This window comes from Kogia breviceps, chromosome 7, assembly GCF_026419965.1.
Source record: "Kogia breviceps isolate mKogBre1 chromosome 7, mKogBre1 haplotype 1, whole genome shotgun sequence".
NCBI classification, from domain to species: domain Eukaryota; kingdom Metazoa; phylum Chordata; class Mammalia; order Artiodactyla; family Physeteridae; genus Kogia; species Kogia breviceps.
The window spans coordinates 40984047-40999829 of record NC_081316.1 but is presented as its reverse complement, the minus strand read 5'-3'; the positions used below and the strand labels follow the sequence as shown (position 1 = coordinate 40999829).

The window sequence follows — 15783 nt, the reverse complement described above, 5'->3', positions numbered from 1 at the left end:
CTCTCACCTGCCTTTTCCAGAATCCCGCAGAGGTACCAGGATGGCAACTGACATGTAGGATATGTGAATTCTCCTAAATGTTCCACTTTGGCAAATGAAAATACTCTCCTTAAAGTAAAGAGGAAAGACAAAGCTAAACCCTCTTTAGTCTAAACATCAGGTCCTGTGTTACAACTGTGAAACTTGAGGACAAGCAACGACTCAGCTCAGGCATGTGAGAATGCATTTATATCTTTACCTGGCAGTACCAAACATGCCATCTGGACAGAACATGGCCTTTCATAATGCAGTTTAGAGTGGCATTTAAGGACATGGGGTCTAGAGTCTGATGGGCTGGGCTCCAAGCCAAACTTTGCCACTTACAAGCTGGGTGATATCAGGTAGTTCATGTAATCCTCTCTAAGCTTCAGTTTCCTCATTTGTAAAGATAAGATGATTATAGTGGCCTGCTCTCAGGGTCACTGTGAGAACTGCAGGAAGCCATCTCCTTGATAGTTGGCACAGGGCTCAGCCTCAATAAATGTTAGCCGTAATGATTATGGAGCTTATCTCAATAACCCGATGAGATGCTATGGCAGTACAGGTCATTGTTATTCCCACTTGATAGATTTTTAAACTTAATTCAGTTCCATAAATAGACACTGAGCATTTTCACTGTATCGGGCCCAGTGCGAGGGGAAGGATGCAGGGTAGGCCTGGTAGAGAGAAGCTCTGCCCTGCTTATGGTCTAGCAGATAAACAGGTACTTAAATAATTGAGACCTGTGTCATGACGGGGGAAAGACAGGGTGCTCCAGACACATGGGATGTAAGCTCATCTAGGAGTCAGAGACACCTACTTCGGGAGAGACATTTAGTCCAAGATTCCAAGGATATGTAGGCATCAGCAAGGTGAAGAGGAGATGGGGAGAGAAGGGTCAGCATGTGCAAAGGCTGGGAGGCTGGAAGTCTCAGCACAGGCACTTGAAAGAACTTGGTGAGGCTGAGACAATGGTTTGGGAATGAGGGGGAGAGCAGGTCAGGGAACTGAGGCTCAGAGAGGGCAAGCATCACATGCAAGGACACACAGCTATTAAGAGGTGAAAGCGGGATGAGGACAGAGTGATGGATCCTCATCAGGTGTTTTTACTGTGAGTAGCATCATGCTGGCTCTCATATGTATACTGACAGTGCGCACACACACATGTATCCTTTTTAGAGTTTCAAAAGTAAGTTTTTCCTGAGTTAATGGAAGGCCAGGGAGTACTAATAGTGTCTTCAAAACGCCAGAGTTTGATAAAGTTAACAAGACGGGTTGCTCCTGAGTCATCAGAGAGGAGGCAGCTGTGAAATGTGCACATGAAATTGGCTCCCTGGACTGGAAACAGTCACCTGGAGCCAAATTCATGTTCCCTGTCCTTCTGAAACAGAAACGACAGCACACTTATGGGTGCTGGACAGTCTGGGGAGGTAGCGAAGGCACAGGCTCTGGAGGCAGGCAGACCTGGATTGAGATCTAGACCCAGTCGTTGATGAGCTGCAGGAAGCTTTCTGAGCCTCACTTTTTCCTGCAAGACGGGGGATAATAAACAACATTCTGTAACTGCAAGACAGATACTGTATGGGCAAGCACTGGACACGTGCCTGGCATGCAGAAGGTACTCAAAAAATATTTCCTTTATAGCATGCTTGGAACTATGCTAGATTTTTAAAATATTGATTTGTTAGAGTCTCCAAATCTCTTCCCTACCTTCAAGTCCTTGTATAGATTGCTGGAAGCCAAAACCTGGAGAAATGGACAGGACAAAGTGACTATAATGCCATTATCCATATCCCCTTCACAAATTACTCCCAGGTATTAGCTTCAAGGTGTATTAGTGGTCCAGCACTCCTGGGAATATCTGAAAAGTAGGATTAGCTCTCTTACTGTGTTATACTGGACAGTTCAATTAACCAAAAATGTTATGGAACACATATGTCAAAAGGGGTAGGATGAATAATGAAAATGGTGATTTTGGGGTAGTGATCTGAAAACTCTTTGCAGTGCTGCAGCTTGGAGCAGAGGGTCACTGCAGGGAACACGGAGAGACAGAGGCCATCCACAGCACAATAGGTGATGCAGGAAACATGGTGCAGATTCATCGAAGGAGGGATTACTTCCTTCCTAGTTCTGGCATTGCATGCATGGGTCAGCCACAAGTTAGGATCAAGGCTGCTGTGAGCTGTCCAACACCATATGCTGGGGAAGGCTCTACGCTTAAAATGTGAGCTAGGAGTGGTTAGGGACAGAGATGGAGAATTGTCTGCCCCTTTCGCAAAAGCCTCAACGCATAAAAAGGCCTGTAATGCAGCTCAGCGTGGCTCAGAATCAGGGCAATGAAAACACTGGAAGATTTGAACATGATCAGAGAAGCAACATTTCCTTTGGTCTCAGCTGGCTGGGTTTCACCAGTTCACCAGTGCCTTAGTGAAGAGAGGTGGGAAGTTAATCTCCTAACCATACTGTAAATTATTTATAGCTTGTTGCATAAATAATTATGCTTACATTAACTGTTCAATAAACAGTTTATAGTTCACTGCATAGCAGAGGTTAAGTCATTCTAAATTCATCTATGTGTAGTTCTTATAAAGCCCTTAGTGAGACAGCCTTCCAGATTGGGTTGTAGAATGGCGTAGGGGCCAGGTGGACCCAGCTGATGACAAGGTTCCTTGGATGTCCCCGGAGGAATCCTGCTGTTTACTCAGAGTGAAACCCCAGAGGGCCTGCAGTGGCTTTCAGGGACCTCTAGGGTCTAGCCTGAGTCCCTTCTCACTCCTACTGATCTTTCCCTTGTCCCACTCCATTCTGGCCACACTTATCTCTGTACTGTTTCTCCAGCACCCAGGCTTACTCCCACAGAAGGCCTTTGCACCATCTTTACCCTCTGCCCAGAAAGCCCAGTACCCGTACATCAGCATGGTTGGTTTTCTCTGAAGCATTCCCTCACAGCTTACCTTCTCAATGAGTCCTACCCTGACCCATTATTTGAAGTGGCTCTTCCCTCCCTGCCTCTCACATGAACAGTCTTGCCCCCACTTATTCTAACTCTTCTTTTGAATGGAAATTATCTGGTTTTAACATACTAGGCACTGTTAAATGGATTACGTTTATTACTATTGTCTGTTTTCCCTGCTGTAATGTACCTTTCATGGGTCAGGGATGTTTGTTGGCTTTGTTCACTCTGTATCCCAAGCAGCTGGAACAGTTCCCGGCACAAAGTAGGCACAAAGGAAATATTGACTGAATGAATATTCAGGGTGGAATGTGTGAGGGTATGTGGGTCACACACTCAGCGTGCAGTCTGGGAGGGCCTGGAAGTTTGGGGAATGAAGTTCGATGGGAGGACAGTCCAGTGAGAGGGATGGGCCTTCTTCAAAAGAAGAGACAGTGGGCCCATCAGACTCAACAAGTCTCAAGCTGAACCCACCTTCCTGTCTTCTGAACTGGTTCCTCCTGTCCATTCATCTGCTTGAGTCAAAAATTTGGGTCACATCTTTGACTAGTCCCTGTTGTTCATCATCGATCTGAATTGGTACCCAAGTCCTATCGATTTTATCTTAATTATTCTTGAGTGATTGTCTTCCAACACCACTGCTGCCACAGAAATCAGGACTCCTTCTCATCTTATTCTTGAACGTCATTTGGCTGAATATAACATCCTTGGTTTCTTTTCATATTGTATATTTAAAATCTGTTACTCTACTTTTTTTTCTGGTATAAAGGTTTGCTCTAAGAAAGTTATCATAGCGTAATTTCCTGTCCCTTATAATTTCCTGTCCCTAACGTGCACTTGTTTCTAGATGTGCAAAGGATTTTCTTTTTTTCTTTTTAAAAGTCCAATAATCTTACTAGAATATGCCTTGTATGCTTGTTTTCATATAGGTAGTATACTCGGTATATATCATTTTTCTTAAAAATTTAAGCTCATTTGGTAATGGTTATTGAAATATTGAAACAGTAATTTATAGTTTCCTTCTGTTTTTGAGTACATTCTCTTGGCATTTCTCATCGTAGTGATATTATTCTGCTCTTTATTCTCTTTCTAAAATAACTATGCATGGGGTGATACTTCAATTAATTTTTTTTGCTCATTTGTATGTGAAATTAGTTTTCATACACTTTTAGAGGGAAGTAGGGTTCAGGAAATCTGTTCTAACTTCCTAGAGCTCCGTCTTCTTTTGTTTTCGTGTAGGGTTCAAAAATATAGTGATCTGCTTTCTAAGGTTCCTAGCTCTGTTCTCCCCCTCCCATTGGTCCCATTCTGTCTCTATTATCTCTGTCCTTCTCAATTTCGATTTTACTCCCCAAAGTTTCTTCTTAACGTGGTGCTTTGTTGTAAAAGAGATTCCTGTTGGGTCGAGTTCAGAGTACGTGCCTTGCACTCACCTCATTGGAGAGGCAAGCCCCTTCTAATTTCAGTTACTATTCTCAAATCGTCACACTGTGCTTTCCAGTAAACACCCAGTGGCTACATTGGGGTTCTCCTTTCCCATGTTCTCCAGATGCTACCTTATTGTTTCCTTCTTCTTCCTCTCATACAGATGATACCGAGCAGTCTTGCAGCTGCAGGTGGTTTGCCCCCCCCCACCCCGCCACCGCTTATATTTTGAGGTTTGTAGGAATGCTTTATCATCTTGTTTTGCTGTAAATATTATCCATGGGGTTTTGGCCTTGTTATCTAGTTTCTCTGTCAGGTTTTTTTTTTTTTTTTTTTTGAGGTACGCGGGCCTCTCACTGTTGTGGCCTCCCCCGTTGCAGAGCACAGGCTCCGGACGCGCAGGCTCAGCGGCCATGGCTCACGGGCCCAGCCGCTCCGCGGCATGTGGGATCTTCCCGGACCGGGGCACGAACCCGTGTCCCCTGCATCGGCAGGTGGACTCTCAACCACTGCGCCACCAGGGAAGCCCTCTCTGTCAGTTTTTATATGGGGAATTAGAGTGATTGAAAAACTATGCTGCCACTACTGTCATCTTTCCAGAATTCTTCCTTATTTCTCTCACTTTTAAGTAACTAAGATCTGATGTTACCAGCTGCTTTAATTCAAATCACTCCAGAAATAACTAACACGTACAATATTGTCTATCAGGCATTATGCTAAGCAAATATTTACATATGTTTGTATACATATGTATGTGTGTGAATATATATATATTCATATATTCACTTCATTTAATAATCACAAAAAGCCTAGGAGTTAGGTACTATTGTCATTCCCTTTTGCCATTGAGGAAGAGGAAACTGAAATACAAAGAGGCTTTCCCAAAGTTGTAGTTAGCAAGTGGCAGGCTAGGACTCAATCCAGGCAATCTAGCTCCAGAGTTCATGCTCTGAGGGGAGCACTGGTACCCAACAGAAGCCACATGATGCCCAGAAGACCCAGTGTCATGCCTGTCTCTGATGCCGGCACAGCGGTGCCTAGAAGATACAGCAGTAAGAGAAGAAGCAGTGACTATGACAGTCAGAGATGTCTAGTAGAGATTAGACAGCATGATATTACCCAGAAGGAAATGCAGCCATGCTGGGTGGACCTGGCAGGACCTGGCAACTAGAATTATACCTTAATGTAAGGCTGCTAAAGGAAGAAGAGAGGACAGAATTATCCAGTGCTGCTTTGTGGTTGACTGAACCAGTCTTTTTTGGGGGGGAAATATATATATGAGATGAACTCTAGGAACTCCTGGACATACTTGACGCTATGGTACATCATGTTAGGATGAGAATAAGGTTGGGCTATATTTGTTTATGTCTGTTTATCTCTTAGACAGTGTGAGCTTCCTAAGGGCAAGGGTCACCAGCACAAAGCCTGGCACATGATCAGCATCTGTAGTGTTTCACTGAATTGACCAGGGATTGGTTTAAACCTTATCAAACTGGTTGAGAATATTTTATGTTACAGGCATCATGTGGGGACAGGCACTTCCTATGGGAGCTCAGACCTCCCTTCAGCCGCTTCTCCAAGGCTTAGTTATATATCTCCACACCTCACTGGAAAACCATTTGCCTGAAATTTATGAGAATTGGGATAATGGTTGCTAAGGGTCCAAGCTCTACCCAACCAGAGCATTGCTTGGGGGAATACAGGAATATTTGAACAATGCCTTTTACAAAGGTATCTCTTATTCTGCTGACACCTGCTTTAAGTATTTCTATTTAAAACAAAAAAAGTTTATTATCATGTCTTTTGTGGTATCTAGTTACTTACCCAACCTCAAATTTTAACCACAGGGAAAAAAGTATCGCAAGGAGCTGGCCTATGCTTTTTCTGACATCCAGGGCAAAGACAGAGTCCACATCTTCTGAAGTATAGCCCCAGAAGAGAGGAAGGGGTGAGTTCAGGGATTTCAATCCACGTGCCAGGTCAGGGCACTCATGCTCATCTTGCATGACACGCTGCAAGTTCTGGAAACATTTTCATCTGGCATGGCAAGGCTCACAATCCGTTTCCCAGGTGGTCTCTGGTTTACTTGATTCAATTAAGTATATATTGACACCTGTTATATGTCAGGCCCTGTGCTGAGTGCTGGTGATGCTGAGATAAATCAGACAGTGCCTGCCCTTGAGGAGATCTCAAAGTCTGGAGGACGAGAGAGACAGGTGGAGAAACCATTTAGTACGGCCAATATGCACATAGTCTATGAAATCAGGCTGCCTACAGGGAGTTCTGGCTCTCTTAAGTCATGTAAGTCTTCTGCACCTCTGTATTCTCATCTGTAAAGTGGAGACAATAAGAGTGTTCACTTAATCAGGTTACTGTGAGAATAAAATACCACATGATAATTGTACCGTCCTGGGGTCCAATAAATATTAGTTGTTATTACCGGTGGATTTTGTCTTTCTTCCCTTTCCCTGTGATTTCAGAGCTGCTTTTCATCAATTCTCTATTACTTATTTGTTTTTTAGCTAAACACAATTATATTATTATCCTGATGGTTTAGTTGTAACTAGGGCAGCTTGGGTGCAATGCAAGCTGGGCAAAGTCGGGCTTCATAGGTATATACATGCCTTGAGCATCAACCCATTTTGCCCTCCACCTGCTGGTGGGCCAGAACCTCCAACATCCTCCCTTCCCTGGTCAGAGCTGGCCTTGGACCTAAGTGGGATGAGTCACTGAGTGGAGTTAGGAGGAGGCAGGGGTCCATGGACCTACTACTCTGCTCATTTATTCTTCTCTGTATGTTTGGTTGCTGCTGGGGGAGAAAGAGGAGGTATCTGTTTAAACAATCTCTAGAAATATAAGTTATTTTAAGCTCATTCTTAAAGAAAACCAGATTCTGCTTTCCCCACAGGCGCCCCTTGTCTGTCCTCATCTCTGAGGCTGTAACCCTGGAAGGCAGCTCCTGGAACTGCACGGCCGGGAGTGGGTTTGGCCTGAAAGCAGCAATTACATCTCTGGGGCCCGTGATCCTGATCCTCCCGCTACCCAGAGCTTTAGGCAGAGCCAGGGCTCATAGCTTTCCTTCATCGTCCTGTTGCTGATAAGCAGCCCCTGAAGTTCTTTCTTGGGAAAATGGCCCTGCATATCTCCCTGTGTTGAGGCATCTTATCTTGCTCTCTGCTCTTCTTCATCTTTTTTGAGGGGCAGGCAGAATAGGAAGCAGTAAAGCATAGCAGTTAAGAGTAGACTCTGGAACCAGAGAGACTAGGGTTTCAATCTCAGTGCTACTGTTTTTTACCTGGGTGATTTTACTTCTCTGCATCTCAGTTTCCTCATCTGTAAAATGGGAATGATAATAAGACCCAACTGAGATAGTTGTCCTGAGGAGTAGATCAAATAATTCATGTAAAGCACTTTGCATAGTGCTCAGCACATGGAATGTGCTCACTAAATTCTAGCCTCTATTATAATTATTAGAGGTGCTAAAGTGTTGCATATGGGGAAAGGCAGCAAAGAGAATGAACATTTTTGAGCATCTCCTTTGTGCTGTGCACTGTCCTAGGCCCTTTACGTTCACCATTTAATTTCACCCTTCCATCAACTCACTGTGGAAGGTTCTGTCATTATCTCTGTTTTACAGGTGAAGAAATTGAGGCTCAGAGAGGTTAAAAAACTTACTCAAAAGACTAATGTATGTTGTGAGAGTCAGGATACTGGTTATTCTGGTTGGGGAGTGTCCAGAAGGGGGTGCAAGGGAGACTTCTGGGATGCTGCTCATATTCTATTTCTTTATCTGGTTCCTGGATACAAGGGTGTGTGACCTTATGAAAATTCATTGAACTGCAGCTTGATATTATGATTTGTTCACTTTTACATACATGTGTTATTTCAATAAAAATATCAGAAAAAAGGAAAAAAAAAGGCAGCAGCAGTGGCAGCCTGCCTTCAGTTACATAGATGAAGAGCAGCAAAGCCAGCTCTTTCTACCCCTGCGTGCAGACGTGCAAGCCTTGTTGGCCTGGGCCTGTGGAAGCTCCTCTTATGCTCAAGGCCTTTACCTGATAAGCAGTTCTGTCCTGAGGAAGCTCTGGTTCAAGGCCTGTTCAGGCAATTAAGGAGGGAGCTGCATCTTCCTGAGCCAGTCCGAGGGCCTGACTTCCAGAGGGAGGCCTCCCTGAGGTAGCTATAAGCATAGAAGGCACAAGTCCAAGAGGCTGGCCTGGGATTCAGCCCTTGCTGGGCTCTAGGGCGGCTGATGGGGTTGACTGAAGGCAAAGCCAGCTAGGCTTGCACTGTTTCTTCCCCCGCGAGGACAACTTCCATCCCCTAGCCCAACTGTGGACCCTCTGTCCTTCCGCTTCAGGCTCCTTAGCCAGGTTTCTCCCTCCCGTCCGCTGGAGCTTGATGCTCTAAGGCAGAGGTCCCCAAGCCCCGGGCTGTGGACCGGTACTGGTCCGCGGCCTGTTAGGAACCGGGCCGCAGAGCAGGAGGTGAGCGGCGGGAGAGTGAAACTTCATCTGCTGCTTGCCATCGCGTGCGTTACCGCCTGAAGCAGGCCCCACACACCGACCCCCGCCACCGGTCCCTAGAGCAATTGTCTTCCACAAAACCGGTCCCTGGTGCCCAAAAGCTTGAGGACCGCTGCTCTAAGGCTTCTTTCTGCGGGCTCACGGCACAAAGTCAGAGAGACAGACCGTCTCAGCTCATGTTTCTGGTTGGGGGAGAAGCAAGTGATGTGAGATTCTTTCTGGGGAGTTGGGGTAGAAAACCCTCAGGCTTGTCTTCTGGACTCCACCTCCCTGCCGAACCTCATCTCTTTAAAAGAAACTTAAAAAAAAAATTTAAGTAGCTTTGGATTTACAGAAAGTTGCAAAGATAGTGCACGGTGTTTCTATATACCCTATACCCAGTTCCTTTGATTAGTGTCTAATAGCAGCTTGGTACATTTGCCACCACTAAGGAAGCAGCATTGGTGCTTTACTATTAACTAATTTCCAGACTTTATTCGGATTTCACTAGTTTTTCCACGAACATCCTCTTTTGTTTCAGGATTCCATCCAGGACATCCTGTTACATGTTGTCATTGTCACGTCTCCTTAGTCTCCTCTGGCCTTTGACAGTTTCTCGGTCTTCCCTTGTTTTTGATGACCCTGACTGTTTTGATGAGTACTGGTCAGGTCTGTTGTACAACTTCCCTTGGTTTGGGTCCCCAGTGTTTTTCCTATGATGAGACTGAGGTATGGGTTTCAGGGAAAACGCTGCAGCGGTGAAGTGTCTTCATCACGTTGTATCAGGGGTACATGCTATCAACGTGGCTTATCAGCAATGAGATTCACTTTGATCTCTCGGTTAAGGTGGTATTTGCCAGGTTTCTCCACTGCAAAGCTACCTTGTGTCTCCACTTAATATTCTCTTTTCTTTGGAATTGAGTGATTAAGCGCAGCCCACGCTCAAGCCCCACCCCACCCAATCCGTTTTTAATCATCCAGTTTCTCTGGCACAAGACCAGTAAACACACGACTCATCTGAGTATTTACACAGGTAGAGATACACAAACTCTCACCCAGACACCGGCGCACAGACAATATAGACAGACACCCGAATGAGTTCATATCCGCAAACATGGACACGCATGGGCACAAATGCACAAACACTGGGGAAATCAATAGTTTTGTCATTCCATTTCTCTTACCAGCAGAGTGATAAATCAGCTAGGATTTTAATCAACACAGCTTCTAAAATCCCACTTTCTTTCTAATTTTTAAAGAGCTTAAAGAGCAAGAACTGAGTAATGCCTGCGTGTGAGTTGGGGGTGAAGGTGGGTGATGAAAATATGGGTTTGGGATCTAATCAGGCCTCCTGGGATAGGCTTACATCAGAGGCATGTGGTGGCTCTGACTCCCTTTTTCTCTCTACCTGGTTCTTCCACGGCCCTTTCCCACCCAGGCCAGAAGTAAGGGGGTGTGAGTAACTCCCCCGTGAGGACCCCAGAGCTCTTCCACAGGGAGACATGCTAAGAACCCACCCCAGCATCATGGGTTCCCTTTGTGCTCGGTGCTGGGTCCAGCTGCTGTGATTTAGGTAGGAGTCTTTCAACTCCACTGGTCTCTACCCCTGTTGCCCTGCCTGCCACCCTTGGATAGCTTCTTGTGGCTTTCAGCATAAATGCCCAACCCCTACTCTGGCTTCAAAGTTTTTCAAGATCAGGGCTTTCCCCCTTCTCCAGATTTGCCCTTCACAGCTCCCTCTTTTCCAGAATATATAACTCTAGCCCAACTAACCTACTCATTGTCCTGTTGTCTGCCGCACCCTGGAAGATTCTCCCACTGTCTTCGTGTGTCCGAACCCTACCCAGCTCTAATGCCACTTTCTACGTGAACCAGCCCCTGATCTCCAACTGAAAGGAGTAGCTCCCTTCTTTGCATTCCCAGAAAACCTTTTCTCTAAGGGATGGCACTGACTCAACCCTGCTTAGTTATTTGTGAACTTGTGCTTAGGAAAAGTTTCCTTTGTTTGCAAGCAATAGAAGTTAACTCTTGGCCTTATTTCCCAGTCCCCAAATGATGCTGGAGTTCCTGGTGGAACAACTGAATTTGCTGTCACGAACGTGACCCGCGTCCAGCAACTCCAGTCTGTGTAACTCTTGGTTCTAAGTTTCACAGTTTGGGGAGAGGGAATTGGATTCATGCAGCTTGGTTCAGGAGCCCACCCATGGATTAAGCACCAGCTGTGGCCAAGGGTGTCTTCACACAGTGCAGATATTTCCCCTGGGGGGCCACTCTGTGTTTGGGAGGAGGGGCCTTCCCCAAAGAGGAGAGAAATGCTGAAGCCTAAGTTGCCCCAAGAGGCAGCTAATATACCTCGTCTTTGCTACTGATGGCAGAAGAAGGGAGAATGCTGGGAAGACAAAAACAACAGATGTCCACTGCAAAGTGTTTATGGAGAGAATGAGTCAGTGAGTGAGTGACTAGTTCATTTGTTGCCCCCTAAAAGCCCCTAGGTCGGTTTGCCTCCCAGTTCTGTATCTCTAGAACGTGAGGGTCATAGGCTTTTCCATCCTCTATATCACCTTTCCAATCATGTTGTCGTGAATGAAAAATGTTGCCTGCCATATCAGTAAACAAAGGATGTCGCAGCCATCAAGCCACTCCAGCTGCCTGCAAAGGTGAGCCCCGAGGGAACTCAGGATGGAGACAAATGGGCTGCCCGCAGTCAAGCCCTCAGCCTCTGCAGCCACCCTGAGGGGACACAGGATGGGAAAGCACAGGATACTGGCCCTAGATAGCTAAGGTACATATCAAAGGAATGATTTCAGTGAGCCCAGACTCTTGCATCTTCCCATACACAGTAAAGTGCTAAACTGATTAACTTGAGATGTCTGGTTTTCTTTAGTTAACAGTAATGTTGTGATGTTCTGACTATTTGATCTTTGTTGCAAACACTCCTATATATCCTGGTTCCTCCTTTACCTTTTTGGAGCAGTCTCTCAGAGCTGTTCTGAGAGGCTGCCTCCCAGACCGGAAGTCCTCAGTTTTGTCCACCAAATAAAACATAATTCTCAATTTTTAGGTTGTGCATTCTTTTTAGTTGACATTGTTCTTGGGGCACTCCCTGGGGAGGTGGAACGGTGGAGGCATGTGGAGTCTTCTGCAGAGGTATGGCAGTAAATGCCTGCCGCTCGTTCAGATGTGTAGCTGGTATATGTCAGGCACTGGTAATAAACCAGACATGAGGGATGTCCCTCACAGGACTTGGAGAGTTCAGACAAACATACAAATTGCAATAGAATGTTTTTAGTGCTCCAATGGAGGATGCACAGAGAGGTGGGAGTCCTGGGGGGCAGCTGATAAGCTCTGACTGAGGCTCTTCAGAGAAAGTAACACGAGAGCCGGGTATTGCAGGGTTAATAGGAGCTTGCCAGGTAGAGAAGAAGGAAAGGGGATTCCGATCTGAGAGGAATTATCTGTGCAAGGCCATGGAGGAGACTGTAAAAGAGAGCCATGCTTGGGAAACAGGAAGGTTGAGTGTGCCTGGAGTGTTGTGTGTTTATGGTGAGGATGCTAAGATATGAGGGAAGATGGAAAAGGGAGATGTGTGGGAAGGGAGGCTGGGGCCAGATCTTGGAAACTCCCCATCTGAGCCTCAGGAATTTTAACTTATGGGGGAGTGGTCAGTGGGGGGACACTGAGGACTCACGCAGGGAAGTAACAAGATATATGTATAGAAAGTTCTCCTGCATTGTTGGGGGAATGGGATGTATTGCTGCCTTGGGGAGCCAATATGGCAACATCTATAGAATTTCGCTCCTACTCCTGGGGGTCTATGGCATAGAATGAAGATACTGGTTATGTAAGGGCATATGTGTAAGTGTGTTTATAGTGGCCAAGAACTGGAAACAAAGTGAGTTCCCAGCAATGGGAAAATGGTTTAGTAAATTGTGGTATATCCACAAAGTGATTTTTCATCTATCTATCTATCCATCTATCTATCATCTGTTCAAATTCCTTACAAAATATAATAGCTATTTTCCTTGAAGGGAGAGGGAGAAAGAAAGGTTATTGGTAAGCTTTTATTTTTAACAATTTAAAAAGCTATAAGAAACCGCATGCACAATTTGCATAAACAGTATAAGCTTTGTGGTTAAAAATTACATTTAAAAGCCTTATAGACAAACAGCTGCCTTGTTCAGAAAATTCTGCTCCTCATTAAATAACAGTAAATATGAAGGTGTGATTTTAACCATGATAATTGGAGCATTCCGCTATCATTTCAGTCCTACTTGATACCTTGGCCCTACTTACCTGGCCTCATCAATGCCTTCTGGGTGCTGGCTGTATTGACTCAGAATGAAAGCCAAATCCTCACCTTGTCCCACACAGCTCCATAGGGTCTGCTCACCTCTACCCTCCATTGCTTTCACCTCAAGTCCTCCATCCCACTCTCTGCCAGGTTAACTCTTGTCTTTCTCACACATCTCAAGGACACTTGTGCCTCAGGGCCTTTGCACTTGCTGTTCTCACTCTCTGAAACAATTACCCACCAGATATCTACATGGCTCACTCCCTCATGTCCTTCATGTCTTGGCTCAAAGGTCCCTTCCTCAGTGAGCCTTATCTGATCCACTTATTTTACATTGCAATGCCTACTCCCTCTTTCACCCCCACAACTCTCTATCCTTTTTTTCCTGTTCTTTTCCTTCATGGCGCTGACCACCTCCAACGTATTGTATGCATTGGTTATTTATTTTGGAAATTACTTCAGAAGTTGACTGTCCTCTCACTTGAATGTAACCTTTACAAGGGAAACGATTTTTATCTCTTGCTTGCTCTTATAGCCCGGCTTAGAATAGTACTTGGTACATAGTAGGCACTGAATACTTTTTTGTGGAATGAGTGAATGACTAGTGGCAGGCGGACAATGGCTGGAGGCAGGTAAGATTAGCAACAGAAAGACTAGTTAGAACACTGTTACAAGCCAAGGCACAGGGTCTTGAGCCCAGCCTTAAAGGTTAAGTGTGTGTGTCTTCTTCTGTCATAATCTTCAAATGATATTGAAATCTATTGTTTTTTATCTTCCCATTACTATGTCTTGATTCTTAAGGCAGATCAAAAGCTCCATGAGAGGGGAGGCGTGGCATGTTGATCTCCACTTTTCCCACAGTGTCTGACACTTACATGATATTAAATATAATTCATTCAAGCAACTTTCAAAGCTTTGTTAATGATCTGATATTACTATTATTTGACTAAGTGAATTTTAGAGTGAATTTTATTTGACAAAGATCTTAAGATCTAATCGATATTCTCATGCTGTTGTACTAAACAGAGTTAATTTTGTTCCATTACAAAATTAGTATATATGCTTATGAAAATAAATTTGGAAATTAGAGAAAAGTTGAAAACAAATGAAAAATCTTTTCGTTTCCCCACCCATAAAGAACCACTAGCATTTTAATATTTCTTTTAAATATTTTTTCTAGAGACAGCTTTTAAACATAGTTATAATAATTGTGTTTACATTTCTGCATACTGCTTTGCATACTGTGTGTTTATTTTATTAGTGCACACATTTTTCTTTGCTATAAACTTTTGGAAAGCATTATTTTAAATAAGTGCACATTATATAACCGTGTAGCTATACCATAGCTTACTTGACATAGCTAATATTTGATATTTAGTCTATTTCTATTTTCTTCTTATTGTAAAGATAATCTGCTACTCTGTCAGACTTCATTGCCTGATTTGTCTGGTCATCTGCCCTCAAAATATCTTACTATCTGTAAGATGGATATAATGAGAAATAAGAGGATTCAGGTAAGTGAATGCAAGAAACAGTGATGAGCATATAGTAGGTGTTTAGTAAACACCAGATGGCTTGGAATTGAAACCTTTGGAAATTGTGGAGTGTTAATAGCCTTCATGGCACTGTTCCCCGGCTGCAGGCTGCACCTGATGCAGGTGGATTCGGTCCAGCGCTGGATGGAGGACCTGAAGCTCATGACGGAGTGTGAATGCATGTGTGTCCTGCAGGCAAAGCCCATCAGCCTGGAGGAGGATGCACAGGGCGACCTCATCCTGGCAGGTGGTTCTGGCCCCGGAGACCCCCTGCAGCTGCTGCTCAAGCGGGGCTGGGTCATCAGCACTGAGCTGCGTAGGATCGGGCAGAAGCTGGCCCAGGACCGCTGGGCGCGTGTCCATAGCATGAGCGTGCGACTGACCTGCCACGCCCGCTCCATGGTCAGCGAGTACAGCACTGTCAGCAGGAGCTCCTCGCAGGAGATGGGCCAGGTGGGTTGCCTGGCATGGGTGTGGGTGGGCACTCAGAATAGGGTTGCTTTTTAGAAGAGTGGGTCTGAATTGTGGAAAGTCCTAACTCTTCTTGCCTCAGGGACCTCTCTCCACTTCCAATGAAGCAGGGAAGACAGTAAGGACCTTTACTGAGTATCTGCTCTGTTCTAGGAATTGTGCTAGATGTTTTTACATACATCTCATTTACCTTGAACAACCACTGAGGCCAACATAACCACTGAGAGACACCGTGCAATGGTTAAATACACCCTCTTTAATGCCTGCCTGCTCAAGTGTCAGCTCTGTCTGCTGTGTGACCTTGCCAAGTTACTTAACTTCTCTGTGCCCCAGTTCCATCATCCGAATGAGTATAATAATAGCATTGATTTCATAGATCTGTTGTGAGGACTGAGTCCTAATTAAATTAAATTAATTAAAAATATTAGCTACTGTTGTTGTCCTCATTTTATAGATGAGGAAACAGAAACTCAGAAGGCCTAAGTAACTTGCCCAAAGTTATGCAGTGAATGGTATAAGCTGGATTCAACCTAAGGCTTTGTAATTCCAAAGCCCATGGTTTGAATCTCCTCCAAGTCCAAAGCA

At 44.8% G+C, this 15783-nt stretch overlaps 1 protein-coding gene across 3 annotated transcripts in view; it reads left to right on the top strand.

The window, feature by feature from the left end:
- The window catches only part of INSC (INSC spindle orientation adaptor protein), a 124756-nt gene that overhangs the window by 45103 nt on the left and 63870 nt on the right, over nucleotides 1-15783 (top strand). For all 3 annotated transcript variants that reach the window (XM_059069123.2, XM_067039450.1, XM_067039451.1), the window contains exon 3: nucleotides 14835-15180. In XM_059069123.2, the coding sequence (XP_058925106.1) occupies nucleotides 14835-15180 (346 nt within the window). The remainder of the gene's footprint in view (nucleotides 1-14834; nucleotides 15181-15783) is intronic.